We start from the raw sequence: 15012 nt of genomic DNA, 5'->3' as shown, positions 1-15012 counted from the left end.
CCCCCTCCCGGGTGTCCACCACATTGAAAAGTGCATTCCATGTCACGCCGGGCGACGGGGGGGGGGGGGTTTGTTTGGTGGATGCTGGATCATTCTGCACGATGCCCTCGCACATGCACGCACCCCTCTCTGGAGACCTTTAGTGCCAGAATTTTGCGGGGGATGAAGGGGTGGGGGGTGGGGTGCACCAAACTATTTTTTTTTTTTGCTCCGATTCGCCCATTTTTTTTGCTCCTTTCTTTCACTGTGCGAATGTATTTGTATTTGTGTTTGTGGTGGTGCCCGTGCCACATGTTCCGGAACCGAGAACAACAACAACACCATCACTAACGTTCTCTCTCTCTCTCTCTCTTTCTCTCTTTCTGTCCTTTTCGCTTCATTTCCCCTGGCAGTCTAACGAGACGACGTGGGAGCGGCGGCTATCCGTCTACTGGGCCTTCCTGGCGTTCATCGTGAACGTGTGCGAGACGCACAGCAGCGTGGTCCGGATCACGCCCGGCATGCTGGAGGATATGCGCGCGCTCCGGAACTACATCAAGGACATCCTGTGCCAGCTGCGGGAGTACAAGAGCTTTGCCGGCTTCCACAGCCAGCCGATCCAGGCGGCGCGCATGAGCAAGCTGATCCAGTTCGACGAGGTCGACCTGAACAACATCCACGTGGTCCGCTGGTTCGTCCTGTGCCGGCTCAACTGCTACCTCAACAGCTCCTACCTGCACCTGAAGCACCTCAGCGAAAGCACCGGCAGCGATCCGCGGGCGATCCAGCAGGAGAAGAAGATCGGCAAAAACTGCCAACTGTGCCCGTACCTGGCGCGGAAACCGGGCGCACCGGCCACGGTGCCCCACCAGGCGACGCGGAAGCAGCAGCGAAAGCAGAAGGACCGCAAGAAGGACCCACTTGGCGTCACCGGTAACAACAACAACAAGGACCTGCAGCAGCAGCAGCAGCAGCAACCGTCCCGGACGAAGCCGAAAAACAAGGCACAGAGTGGAGCCGGAAAGAAGGCCACCAACCAAGCGGGTGGCAAACGGCGCAAGGGGGTGAAACAGGGCAAGAAGCAGAAGCAGCAGCAGCAACAGGGTGCGCTGGCAGCAGTGGAAACCCACGCGACAGTGAACCAACGCGTGAAAGCCAAGACCAACCGGAAACGGAAGAACCATCAGAACCAGGGACAGGGACAGGGGCAGCAGCAGCAGCGGCATGCGGGTGGTGGTGCGGGTAAGCGACCGAACCGGGTGCAGGATTAAAGTATTGGCCAGCCAGTGTGCCAGTTTGTGTCTCTCTAGTAGCTCCAGTCAGCATTCCGTGGATTCCGTGCAGGAGAAGGAGAAGGTAGGCCAGGAAGAGTGGTCGGCAGAGGGGCAGGTAGCTATCGCGTAAGGCTATTTATATATATATCTATCTATCTATATCATATTTATTGATCGCAAGTTCGTGGCCCACGCTCTGGGGCGTCTTGGGCTACTCGAGCCCAACGCCTCCAGGACTCCCAGGTGCGCGTGTCCGGCCGGAACGGGGGCCAGCGAGCGCGGCGATGTTCCTAGGACAGCCTAGGACAGTTGACAGCAAGCAGCAATGACAGCTAGTTATTTATAGAGCCCTGCGCGCCCTGAGTAGCTTACGCAAGGATTCGTCTTATATATATATATTTATATATCTATATCTAGGGAGGATAGGGAGAAGGAGGAGTTGGTCGATTCCCGACTTTTATTCCCTGCCCGTGTGGTGTGGCCTATGGTCCACGCCATCGGGCCAGTCTTGCCGGCTGTCGGCCCCGAGCTGGCCGAGCATTTTCCTAATTAGTCTGTAGGTTCAGTGTAGCCAGAGCGCCATCGAGGGATTGGTAGCGCGAACCGATCCGAGGCAGGCAGCGTGTGCCTGAGTGTCCGGACCGCTGAGTCGCTTCCTCTTATTTATTGCCTTAGCCCCAACCCCGGTGGGGGGTGGGGAAGGGGTGTTGCCGCGGCCACACAGACAGGCTAGTACTAGCAGCAGCAGGAGCAGGTGCAGGTGCAGCGGCAACACCCATACTGCGGCCTATCCGCATTATTCTAGTGTAAAAAAAAATTATCGTATTGTTCCTATGTACAAAACGGCTTATACTTACTAATTTTATTGGAAGAAGAAGAGGAAGAGGAAGCAGTAGAAGAAGAAGAAGTAGAAGAAGAAGAAGCAAGGGGAACTAGTTGACCAAGGTCGCGCTAGAGAGGAATATTGGGAAAAAATCAGACGAAAAACGCAAATACACTCGAATTGAATCGAAATCGAAAAGACCATCGGTGGTGTGTTGTTTCCGAAGGCATTCCGAAGTGTGGATGCTGGCTGGCATGGCGATAGTCAAACACTAGGCAGCCAGCCAGCCAGCCAGCGAGCCAGCCAGCCAGTGTTGGTATTTCTCGAACAGGAAAACAATAAAAACCCCGGACCGTCACTTCCGGTCTCGGTTGGCGCTACACGCGACCACTCGGACAACCAAAACAGGCGAACAACAACCCAGGGGGGGTTGGAGGGGGGGTTGGAGGGGGGGGGGGCGTGAGATGTTCGGAAAGGAAGTGAAAGAAAACGCCGCATTCTATTTGCTCCCCATGCAACGCGTCGTCGTCCGTCCGTGCGTCTGTCTCTTCGGTCCCGAATTGGTTGCTTTTGATCGAGCGAACGGTGCGTGCTTTGTTTGCGGTCAGCGCGTGCGGGAGGGGGGGGGGGGGGAAAGCGTCCCGAAGCGAGTTTTTCCTCTCACCCTTTTTTTTTTTTTTTTTTTTGAGGGTTTGGTTTGGTTGCCGCTGACCGGCGCTGGCGGGGTACGATCGTAAACACGATCCACGCGCACTTGTTTGGACAGTGTTACGAGGCCATCCGAGGCCATTACGGTCAACAATGCACACAGGAAAAAGGGCACACGGGTTCGTCCGCGATCTGGGGGGGGAGGTCTCCGAGGTCTCGCGCGGCAATTAGTGACATGGCATGGCATCGATCAGACACCGAGACAACCGAGATCCAGACCATCCCGATTGTTGACGCTGTGTAACAGAGAGAGAGAGCAGAGAGCAGAAAGAGAGCAGAGAGAGAAAGCCTGCAGCTTAATTTCAGGACTCGCTCGCTAACGACGGAACGAGGAACGTTGGAGCTCGCTGCGAGCTCGGTTAAACCAATACCCGGCCACAATAATCCCCTGAAGCGCTGTGTGTGTGGATGATGCCCCCCCCCTCCCCCTCCTTCCCGCATTGAGAGGTGACGTCGATGACGACGGCAAACGCGCACGAATAGGAGGAAGCCACCAATTTGGGACCAATTCCGCAACCAACCAACCAACCAACCAACCGGCAGGTACCGGCAGCAAAACCCCAAAAAGGATCAAGGGCAGTTGGGTGGCCGCGGCACCGCAACCTTGGCTGCCCGCGTTTGTGCGTTTTGTGTTTTGCATTTTTGTGGCCTTTTTTCGCCGCGCAGCCACCGCAGTCGCCAATCGTCGCGCTCGGACCGTCTAACGGGGCTGTCGGTAAGGGAGCGCTTATCTTATCTAATCATCAAGCGAGACTGTAAGCGCCCGAACCATATCCGAATCGGTTCCAGGGCATCCGATCTCACGGAAGGGGTTTTCACCCGTTTTGTTCTTCCTCTTGTTGTTGTTGTTTACTGTCCGGATTGTCACGGGAGTCCCGGGAGCCTCCCCGTCGTCGTCGTCGTCGTCGGCCCTGTTTGGGGTCTTTTTTTGCTTCTGCCTGCACGCTGTTTCGATTCGCCGCTCCGCTACGCCGGTGGCTCGCAAGAATTTACGCTCCAGGCTCCGGGACCGGCTGCGCTGGTTCAGATGCGGCTTCGGATTCTGAGACGGTTCATCGTTTGACCCTCGAGGGGGAAACGATCGTCGAGCGCGTAGTGTAGCGCGAGTGAGCGAGAGAGACAGTGAGAAAGAGAGAGAGAGAGAATGACGATCCCTTTCACCAGCAACAATTAGTGACGATCGGATACAACCTGCTTAGCGTAAAACCCTTTAGTGCATGCAGACTGATTGACTTATATTTGATTTCGCGTAGGTGTAGGTGTTACACTGAAGCACTCGACAACAAAATTGACGATTTTCAGACGACTGAAATTTGTTTCGAACGAGCTGTGAAAAAGCTTTGAAGCGGCCGAATATTAATTTGTGTTATTATTGGGGGGGGGGGGGGGGGGGGGGGATTTTGGTTTGTGACACATATTTTTAACATTTTTCCCTGAATGCTGATCCTTTCACGAACATTGTGAAAAAGTTTTCGATCAATCGAAGCAAAACTGACAAAGATACAGATTTTTTTAAATCCGCGTTTCATACAAGGCTCCATGCAGCTCGCTACTATGAAAAGCGTTTCTGAAAACCAACGTTTTCAATGTCGTACCGTAAAAACTGGTGGGCCGATCGATTTGAAATTTTTAACACATAATCTGCACACTCTTTGCCAGGTATCTTTGTTGAGATTTCAGTAAAATTGTTGATACTTTTTTTTAAAAACATATCTGTAAAGCTCGCATTGTTGTAAAGGGCATTGTTGGCAGAATCGCTAAAAGCATCACTTTTCCATCTTCAAAAATCTGCCTAAGATCGATAAGTTGGAATATCAACAAAAACTCGACGAGGCTACCTGGATAAACTTATAATCTTTCAAACGAGTATTGATTTGAATTTTTCTGATGACCCATCACGCAGCTACGATGGGCACCGTAAAAAGTATATTTTCGAAGACTCGACTGTCTAAATTTGATGCCATGGATGAAGTTTTAATTAAATCTTTCTCAAAATAGAACCAAATATACTTCAAAAGTTATCGTTTAATATGCCAATCATTTAAAAGAATAAAGTTGAATGATTACGTCACAAAAATTCTTCAAAAATGATCCTGGTTTTGGTAGGAAATTACCGAAGCCCCCCCTTAAGGGGCTTATGTTCGGGCTTAACGGGCCCGTTTTGACGATTTTTTGTGCCATAACCATTCAACTTTATTTTTTCAAGTAAATGGCATATTAATCTACATCTTTTGAAGAATATTTGGTATTGTTTTGGGCACCATTCATTGAAAAATTAAACCGTGGCATCTAGTTTTGTTAGGCGTGTCGTCGCAAAGGTACTTTTTCTGGTGCCCATCGTAGCTGCGTGACGGGTCCTCTGAAATATACAAATCGATATTCGTTAGAAAGATTATAAGTTTATCTAGGTAGCCCCGGAGAGTTTTCCGATTTTTCGATTTTTGGCAGATTTTTGAAGTTGAAAAAGTGATGCTTTTTGCGATTCTGCTCTAAAAACCGAACTTTACAGATTTGTTTAAAAAAAGTATCAACAATTTTCAAGATATCTCGACGAGGCTACCTGCCAAAATGTGTACAGATTATGTGTAAAAAATTTCAAATCGATCGGTTCAGTAGTTTTTACGGTACGATGGGCACCGACTTTGAAAACGTTGGTTTTGGGGAAACGCTCTTCAAAGTAGCGGGCTGCATGGATCCTTGTATGAATGGCGAATTTAAACAAATCTATAGATTGGTCAGTTTTTGATCGATTGATCCAAAAAAAAATACACACTGTTCTTGAAAGGATCAGCATTCAAGGGAAAATGTTAAAAAACATGTGTCATAAATAAAAATTAAATACCGAAGTTCCCCTTTTAGGAAAACATTGCTCATAGCAAGTTTTACTCCTTTTTTGACTCTTTTATAAATGATGTCTGATCAAACAAATTAAAATGTTACCCAAAAATCTAGACTGTTTCATTCCTTGAGATTATTGGTGGCTATCAGAGGTGCTAAATAACAAATTAATTAAATTAAAAAAACGCTCATAAAATGTGAAAATTTCTTCAGCATACTGCATCAAAAATATTGCTTGCAAGTGTAGGACGTCGAGAGAGAGAGAGAGAGAGAGAAAGAGAGAATGGGCTACGCTGGCGATATTCGCTGTAGTGCCCAGACAGTAGTGATCGAAGAGCTGCCGGTGAATGTACTGAGGCTGGTGCTAGTGGCCTCCGACTCATCCACGATGGCGTCCTTTTTACCGCACCTAGTGTTCGGTTGCGCCGTTTGGCTGACGGTGCTGCAAATTGCCGTTCGTTCAGGGCACGCGATCACGGTCCGCACGGGTAAGTACCGTGAATACCGCCGGACTCGGTTGCTGGTGGCTACACACGCTACACTGGTACGGTGCTCCGGCTTTGTATTGCAGATGCAGACACACCCGCGCCCACCACCGCTCCCACACCAAGTTCCCCAGCACACGATGGCGATGGCGTTGATCGATCGAATGGGCCACGCGTACACGCGGCCGATAATAATGGAACGGAACGGTACGACAGCAGCCAGCTAGCCTGTTCGGCCCTGCCGGCCCGGTTGCTGCTGGAACGCTCGGAGAACAGCTTGCGGTTGTACCTGCTCGACACGGCCAGCGGCATCCTGGAGCGGATCGAGCACGCGCACCCACAGGGCATTGACCGGACGAAGGTTTGCGCACTGCCAGCGATGGAGGACGAACCGCGGAGCCTACAGGTAGGCCAGTGGAACACACATAACCTCAAAAGCACGGTGCGAGTGTTGAGTGCGAACTCTGGAACGCGTTTGTGTCCCGTTTTCAGGTGCTCGATGTACATCTCGGTGGCACTGCGTACGTGCTGTTCGTCGTCAGCACCGGTGAGTGGCATTATGTGTATCTCGCACGCTCACCAGCCGGCCCTGGTGGGCAACAGGACAGTGGCAGCGAGAGCTCGAGCGCCCAGGCAATCCAGCGGCTCAAGCGGACCGGTGAAACGGTCCGTGTGCGTCTGCGGGAGTGTAGCGGTCAGCTGTACCTCGTAACCATCCACACGTATGGAAATATGGGCAAAATACGGTTAGTATGGCAAGCGATCGGTGGTGCCATCAGCTCGTTCCATTTCCATATTGTTCTCCTGTTCCGCCTCGCAGGATTTACCGGTGGCTGCAGTCATACTTTTCGCTCGTCGGCACCCGGGAGGTGTCCTCGCTGGACGACATTCAGTGCCACTGCCCGGGGCCGCTGCTCCTGCTAGCCCTGGACTACGCACCGTTGCCCGAGCGCTCCATGAACCACGTGTTGCTCCTGGACAGTGCCGGGACGGCTCCGGTGAAGGTGCAGGCAATGTACTTCCTCTCCAGCACGCTACCCTCCTTCATGCTCGGTGGTGAACTCTTCCTCGTGCGCCAGGTCAGCAAAGGTTCGTACTATTCGCTGCTATCGCTGCTGCTGCTGCGGCTTTATAACTCCGAAATATTACTTCCCATCCACCAGATAAAAGCTATCTGTACCAGTGGAGCATCGAGGGCCGGTTCATCCGGCAGCGGATGGTCCCGTTCCAGGCGGTGCAAGTGTCGGCCGTCGCCACCTGGGACGACACGGTTGCCATCGCGATCGGGAACACGATTCGGCTGTACACCGCCAACCGGCATAATTTGCTGCGAGTGGAATCACCATTTACGGTGCGGGAAAACGGAACCGTATCCGCGCCCCTGACCCAACTACCCATCGCACCGGGAGCAGGCCCGGAGCAGGAATCGCAGCCGCTCACGAGGCTGTATGCGCTGCGCCGAAATGAAGGCGAGGAAGGGATTGCGCTGGTACTGGAGTATCGCTGCTCACCGGACATCACCAACGGCACTGCCCTGCGCGTTTACCAGCTGACGGTGGAGAGCGATATGACTGCACGGACCGAAGGTAATTGTTTACAATACGCAAACTACACTTACCATACGGTACTTACCATGGTCTGTACCCGTTGGGAACATTTCTAGTGGTGGCACATTAATGTGCTTATTTTTGTTTGAAAGGTACATCCCTTAAGGATTTTCAGTCCAAATTTCATGTCCCATTTGGTCCACTGGAAGCAAAGCTATTGCAACATAAAGTGACAGTATTTTTGCGGTGGTCGGTACAAGCCATCTAAATGGCCAAAAATGTCAGCGTAACGTTTTCCCTTGCATTAGCAAATGATGTTTGCCGAATAGGTAAGAGTCCCATGCTACAAGGTCAGGTGATGACGGGAAATGATTTATCGAAGAAAATGCAAAAAAATCAGTGATAAGCGTGATTCCGATAAGACGGCGCATTATCATGCCAAAGGCAAATCAATTCTTTTCTTCACGATATTCGCCTCAAATCATCATGGTAATATACGGCAGTTTGCCAGTTTGTTTAGTCCAGTTTGAGAAAATACCGCACTTTTTTTTGAACCTCCAAGGCGTACTGTCGTCGATGATATTTTACGATCGGTTTTGAAAGGAGTATATCACTCATAAATTCAGTCACAGGATACACAATCATCACCACACAATTGTTGCATCAATTCGGTGATCGTTTTACCGAGTTTAAAGGCTAAACTTGATATTGGTGTTTTGTTGAATTATCATTTCTGTACCGACCACCCCAAACATACTGTCACTTTATGTTGCAATAACTTTGCTTTCCAGTGGACCAAATTGGACATGAAATTTGGACTGAAAGTCGTTAAAGGATGTACCTTTCAAACAAAAATGTGCAAATTAATGTGCCACCGCCCGAAATGTTCCTATGGGAAAAGTCCTGTTTACTTTGCGACAGACCGTGTATCACACTCACGAATGAGATGCTAGCATCCAGCATCCAGTAGCGAAAGTTGGAAGAATTTTTAATTGATAAAAAAATACGGACATGACGTTACCAAAAGTTATTGTGTACCCGTGTTCGATCAATCATTATTCCACGCTTAATTTCGAGCCTAAATAATTTGCTAAAACCGCTTTGCGAGATGCAGAAAAAAATTGAAAAAAGCCTGCAATTTTTTTTGATGCAAAATTAGTGTGTTTTTTTTAAATTGTATTTCGAGTTTCGATTTCTTATTCGAAGGGCTTTATCTGAACGGTTTTTTGTTTTCTCGCACAGCATCCCACGAGCAAGGTTTCCACACGCTGAGCAGCTGCCTGCAGCGACTGAAGGAGCGCCTGAACGAGCGCAAACAGTGGATCGATCTGGTGCGGCTCCAGCTAGCGAAGCGGCAGTCCACCGTCGCGGCACTACACCAGACCGACCCGGCCAACACGGCCCTAGTGCACCCGACCGTACGGCTCCGGAAGCTGGTGCTACCGAACGGGAACCCGTACCTGTTGCCCCCGTCGCGAACCGTGCTGAACGGGCAAACGCTCCTGTTGCGCCACTACCGCGTCGCAACCGATCTGAACCAGGTGCTGCTGTTGAACAGACCGCGGGCGGACATCGAGGGTGATCTGCACGTCGATGGTAATATCCGGGCGAACAGCTCGAACATCCGGGAGGTGCACGGGCTGGAACCGGTGGTAGCGGCAGCAGCGGCGATAAGAAGCAGCAACAAACGCAGTCGGCGATCAGCTGGGCCACACTATCGAGGCTCCACCGTTCCGTACCGTGTCATCGTAGCCCGGGAAGTGATTGCCGCCAGTACGATACACAAGCGTAAGTGTGGTGTGTTGCGCTCTGTTTTTTTTCCCATTTCACAACGACTCCCTTCGGTGCGTTACAGGGTTCTGGACGAAAACGAAAGCCACCGTACTGCCCGGGACCGTACAGCTGGACGTGGTGAGTGCGGGGAGTGTACAGATGAATCCACGGGGCTACATCAACCGGATTGCGGTGCCGAGCGAACGCGCGCTGGAGGAGGTAACCGCACGGGGCTACGGTGGGCACAAAGTGTTACCAAGCGTCCAGACAGCCCGGCTCCGGGTGAACAGCTTGAATGGTGAACCACTGCCCATGCAGCTGCTCGCAAACGGGCTCCATTACGCGTCGGATGGTGCCACGATCCAGTCGGATCGGGCCCACATCCGTAACCTGCTTGTCCGTGGAACCGTGAACGGGCACCGGTTGGATCGCTTCGTGCCGGCCCACCAGCCGCTGATCCACGGTCAGCTGGTGCTGAGTGACGAGACGTGTGTGCGGTACCTGACCGTTCACCGTACGATCGGTGGCACCGACCGGAACACGCTCCTGGACCGTGTCTCAGTGCAAACGCTCACCGGTCCGCTGTTCGTTAGCAAAGGATTCACCCACAGTCTCACGGTGCAGACGCTGAACGGTGTGACGTCGTCCAACTATGCCGTACTGCCCACCGAAGGACCTTCCGACGCTGCTTTTGTCGTACAACGTAAGCGAAAAGAGAGAGAGAGAGAGAGCGAGCGGGAGACGGTTAGCTGATAGACCTTTTGAAACCTTCCCCCTTTTCTGTTACCAGCGACGGTACGCACCGCCAAGCTGACCATCCGGAACGCGCTGATCGTGGATCACGAGCGGCAACAGTTTGGGCCACACGTCGGCACCCTTGTGTCCGATTTCCGCCAGCTGTACCCGCGCCAGGTCGTGATCAACGGTTCGCTGCGGTTACGTGCGGACACCAGGATCCTTTCGCCCAACATTACGCTGGCGGCCGGCGGGCACGTAGTGATCAGCAGCCCGGAACTGTACCAGATCGGCCACCGCTATCTGCTGCGCAATCGACGGCAGGTCGTGGAGGACCGGGTGACGTACCGGCCGGTGGCACAGCTACAGTACCTGTTCGCCAACACCCTGAACGAGGTCGGCCTGTGGCAGCTCTGTCTCACGCACTTCAACTGGCACCAGAACGGTTTGTACCTGCACGATGCCACCGTTCGCGGTCAGCTCCGGGCGACGCGCCTAGCGCCGCGACTGCACAGCATCAAGCGGTCCCGGGTGGCCCAGCATGCCACGTAAGTAGCCCCCCCCGGTCAGCTGGCAGGAGTTAAAACAGGAGTGTGTTAAACCGTGTTGCACCATTTCCTCGCATTTCCAGCGTCTCGCTCTGTAACACGGCGAAACACTTCCAGGGACGGTTGAGCGTGGCGCATCTTCGTACGGGTTCGTTCGCATCGCTGTTGCCCACGGCGGCCCTTTGGTCGAAGGCCGGTCAGCAGCAGTATGAGGCCGCACCGGTTACGGTGAGTGCGGTGCTCGAGCTACACGAAGCCACGACGGTGGTGCTGCTGGAGGGTGGCACCGGTTTGCACGTTCTCACCACCCTGGCAGGGTATCCGGCGGATGTACTGTTCCGGCGCACGGCTCTCACGGTCTCTCAGCGCGAGCAGGAGCAACAGCTGAGGTTGACCACGCTAGAGGCGGATCTGCTGACCGTGCATCGCGTCGAGAAGGTTGCCCTGGGTCCGATGGTGCAGCGGTTTGCAGACCAGACCCGCCGGCTGTACACACCGGGACGCGGCACCGACACCGACCACTGGATGGTACCGTCGTTTGCGACGATTGTACTAGACGGAGCGGCCCCCACCCAGCACGTACCGTCGCTGACCGTAGGGGATATCAACGTTTGCCCGATCGGATGGCTGCTGGGTGAGAGCGTACGGAAGCGGGGCACCGACACGGGGCACCGGCGACCGATTGACGGGTACAAGCGTGTCCACGGTAGCCTGACCGTGACGGAGGAACTCCGGGTGGCCCGGGAGCTGAACGGCCATCCCGCCCAGATCCTGGGGCAGGTGGTGACGCGCTCATCGCCCGTACCACAGCCGATCGAGTCCCGGTGGCAGTTCGGGTCGATCGTGGCCCCGTACTTTACCGCGAAGACGCTCAACCGCACACCGCTCACCCTCGTCGCGCTGCGGACGGACGAGAGCTTACCGCTGCACGGGGACCTGTTCGTCGAGCGGTTCCACCTGCGCGGGCTCGAGTGGCCGTACGCGGCCACCCGGGGAGGGATGGTACAGTTGGAGGGGGCGGGCGTGGCCACGGGCCACCATCCGATCGCCACCATCAATCGGTGCCGGTGTTACGGTACGGTGATCGATTCCGGGGCGGCCGATCGTGCGCTGGTCGCACCGCACGAGCTGCTCCTGTTTGCTCCGCTACCGGCCACGAACCAGCAGCCGATCGAGAGTGTGGTCATCTTCAACACGACCGCGGTGCACCTTGGGAGTGTGACGCAGCACCACGGGTCGGTTGATGCGCTCGAGCGTATCGCGGAGCTGTGCTTACGCCGCAACCACTCTACCTCGCCGATCGTTTTCCACCGAGAGCAGCTACTTCCGGGGGCGACGACCGTGCGTCAGACGGTGCGGATCGGTTCCGGCGCTTCGCTTGCGGTTGGTCGGGTGGCGGGAGTACCGATCGCGGAACGGCTTACACCCGGTGCTAGGCCCGGCGGTGGGGTGTTTCTTCTCGGGCAAACACCGGAACCGATGGCCGGCGGGCTCATCGTGGCCAGTCGGAAGCGTTTCACCGGCACGGGTGTGGCCACCGTACGTAACCTTACCCTGGTGACGGTGGACGGTTCGTCGCGGGGGCTGCTGGGTGTGCTGCTGGCGACGGGGAGTTGGCCACCGCACGAAACGCCCCCACCGCTCACCGTTAACCTGGGCGCCGGTGCGATCGTCGAGCAGCGGCTAACGGTGGCCCAGCTCAACTACACACCGTTCGAGTGGTTTTTCCATGCGTTCTTCCGGCGCGTCCTGCCCCCCGAGATACACAACACGAAGGTACCACCATCACTACCACCACGCTACATACAGGACTTTCGCGGTACGCTCACGGTAGCGAATCTGGTGCTTCGCGGCACCGACACGATTCTGCACCACATCAACGGCATCCCGCTGGCGGACGTCGTGACGCGGGCGACCGATAACGCTGGCCACCAGATCGTCACCGGGCCGAAGGCGTTCCGGAGCGTACGGCTGGGGGGACCGTTGTCGCTGCACCACTACAACGGCATAGCGGTGGCCAGCATCAAGCGGAAGATTGTGTTCGCTAGACAGCAGCCCAGCAGGAGCCAGCTTGGTGAGGTCGGCGTTCCCAAGGTCATCATCTTTAACCGGCCGGTCAAGCTGGGTGCCCTGTGGTCGAAGCACACGTACGAGAGCCGTACCGCTTCGGCTGCCCTCTCCATGGATGACACTCAGCGCTCAGCACAGCAGTCCGCCGCGGGGTACTCCGAATCGGTCGATGCACTGCTGACGTCTACCCTGAATCAGCACCAGTTCCGACCGGTAGCACGCCACGGTGCGGCGAATCGCCGGCGCAGCAGCGTAGACACGTCGTTTGTCCGCTCCGTGTCGCTCGCCCGTACCACCGGGGCCGTGGCCGGTGGTGTGCGGTATGACTGCACGCCCGATCGGCTCGCCATCGCCGTGTTCGATGGGCAGGGTGCGTCCCTGGCGCCAGGAAATCATTGCCAGGCGGTGCTCGGTGTGGCAGCGATCAACAGCACCACCAACCTGCTGCTCGTAACCCTGCAGTCGTCAGCGGAACCGGACACCGTGGTACCGGCACTTTACACGGGCGATCGGCGGGCACACCCGGCGCAGTTGCGTTCGCTCGAGATGCCCCACGGAATCGCGGGCCGTTCGGTGAGGGGAGCGGCGCTGCTTACTCCCGCTCGGGAGGACATCATGCTCGCCCTGCTCGTCACACCGGCTGCATCCGCACACACCCAGCCCAGTGTACGAATCTTCCGCCTCGAGAACCCTGCGCGGGCGGGCGGCCCCGAGTTGCTTCGGTTTGCTCCGTTCCAGACGATCAGCGGTGGTGCTCACGTGACCGCCCTACAGACCAGCGCCGATGGTAGCGTTCTGGTGCTGCAGGAGCGCACGGCCACCGGTCGCCAGCAGCAGCAGCACCTGTACGAGTACAACTCGGTGGCAGGGTGGACGGAGAGCACGAACCATCTAGTGTAGTGCCGGCGCCAGGGCAGTTTACGCATTCCGCATTGTTTTGCATGTTTTAAATTGTTTGCTTACGAACGGGCTAAGCATTATTGTTGCTAGTTTATGCACAGGAAATGCATATCATATAATTTGTCACAGTATCGTTGATTGATGTTTGTTCTCTTCTGTGCTCCCATGTATTGTTGCTGGCTGCGTATATTCAGTTGGTGCTGCATAACGTTCCATAACAGGCAGTCCTTTGAAAATTGCGCCATTCTATCGTGATTGGAAAGATGGTTATAGCATAGGTTCGCACCTATGCTCACCACTGTCAGTCACGGTGGTGGGTTGTGGTGAGTTTCTAAGGGGGTCGCGTGTTAGTTGGAAAATCTGACGTGTCGGGCGTGACGTGTCGCTCGCTTTTTTGCTGACATAAAAGCTTACACTTTCCAATCTCAAAGCTCATGTTTTTACGTCGAAAAGGTGGCAAAATTTGCGTTACTAGGGATTTTTGGGTAAAACAAATCACAGGAGCCACACCGGAAGTCCCAACGAGTACTATAAAACACTGAAATTTCATATGAGAGTAGCAAAATATTCCAGTCACGAAGCTCAAGCGTGCTTAATTTTGAACTCAAGTTCAGCATAGCCAGCATAATGTTGCCAGAAACGTTGGTGAAAACAACTCATAACTCCAGCACGAACCAGCCCAAAAAATCGTTATTTTCACCCTTTTTTAATCGTTAAATCTACATTAGGAAAGGCGGCAACGCAGAAAGATGTATTGACAATGAGACTAGTGGCGGAAAAGGTATAAATTAATGTGAAAAAATCGTGACTTTTAGTTACTCAGCAAATTAAATTTGAAAAACAGCTGCCGTGACCTTGAAACATCGTACAGGCAGCTGGCAGCTGGGCAAGGGAATCAACTACTAAGCAGAACATTTATTTTTATAAAGATCCATATTCCAGGCCAAACGTTGACAGGCCTTTTGGTGATTTGGAAGTCGCCGGGTTTGCGTGTATCGCTGAGTGAGAATTTTTGTTCCAGATTTCGCTCCACTGCTCCCGACATTTACTGCCCCGAGTCCTTCACACCGAACCGGTCTGGGTGGACTGTTTCGCCTGTAGTTCGCCAACAGGCTCCAAGGTTTGGTCAAACCAACAGCTATCAACCAAGGAACCGCTTGCGACGCACGACCGAGAGCGAAACCGGCCCAGGAAAGATGGCTAACGCGGCCATCGTACCCTTGTTCGTGCTGCTCTGCTTTTCCATCGCCGGTCTTTCGGTGGCCGTCGATCGGAACAACTTTAAAACCTGCGAGCAAAGCAGCTTCTGCCGGTAAGTGGTCGGCGATGTTT

The 15012-nt window shown here is 54.0% G+C and overlaps 3 protein-coding genes across 3 annotated transcripts in view; all 3 read left to right on the top strand.

Annotated features, from left to right (window-relative positions):
- Positions 1-2161, top strand: part of LOC126579806 (uncharacterized) — a 6338-nt gene extending 4177 nt beyond the window's left edge. Inside the window, exon 4 of the mRNA XM_050243430.1 lies at positions 393-2161. Within this exon, the coding sequence (XP_050099387.1) occupies positions 393-1250 (858 nt within the window). The 3' untranslated portion in view covers positions 1251-2161. The remainder of the gene's footprint in view (positions 1-392) is intronic.
- Positions 2162-5960: 3799 nt separating this feature from the next.
- Positions 5961-13811, top strand: LOC126579801 (uncharacterized). The gene is made up of 9 exons (XM_050243422.1): positions 5961-6110; positions 6194-6513; positions 6600-6853; positions 6928-7196; positions 7271-7693; positions 8897-9442; positions 9510-10130; positions 10218-10710; positions 10794-13811. The coding sequence occupies exons 1-9, from the start codon at positions 6011-6013 to the stop codon at positions 13678-13680; spliced, it is 5913 nt and encodes a 1970-aa protein (XP_050099379.1). The 5' UTR covers positions 5961-6010; the 3' UTR covers positions 13681-13811.
- Positions 13812-14609: 798 nt separating this feature from the next.
- The window catches only part of LOC126579802 (neutral alpha-glucosidase AB), a 3996-nt gene continuing 3593 nt past the window's right edge, over positions 14610-15012 (top strand). The window contains exon 1 of the mRNA XM_050243424.1: positions 14610-14992. Within this exon, the coding sequence (XP_050099381.1) occupies positions 14877-14992 (116 nt within the window). The 5' untranslated portion in view covers positions 14610-14876. The remainder of the gene's footprint in view (positions 14993-15012) is intronic.

Source organism: Anopheles aquasalis, chromosome Y (genome assembly GCF_943734665.1).
Source record: "Anopheles aquasalis chromosome Y, idAnoAquaMG_Q_19, whole genome shotgun sequence".
NCBI classification, from domain to species: Eukaryota; Metazoa; Arthropoda; class Insecta; order Diptera; family Culicidae; genus Anopheles; species Anopheles aquasalis.
Note: the sequence above shows the minus strand (reverse complement) of the source record. Positions and strands in the feature narration are given on the sequence as shown.

Bases quoted from the DNA above. Each gene is read 5' to 3' on its own strand.
- LOC126579801 (XM_050243422.1), top strand. From the start codon at position 6,011: ATGGCGTCCTTTTTACCGCACCTAGTGTTCGGTTGCGCCGTTTGGCTG. The intron at 9,443-9,509 runs GTAAGTGTGGTG...GGTGCGTTACAG, and splicing joins CGCCAGTACGATACACAAGC to GGTTCTGGACGAAAACGAAA. The intron at 10,131-10,217 runs GTAAGCGAAAAG...TTCTGTTACCAG, and splicing joins CGCTGCTTTTGTCGTACAAC to CGACGGTACGCACCGCCAAG.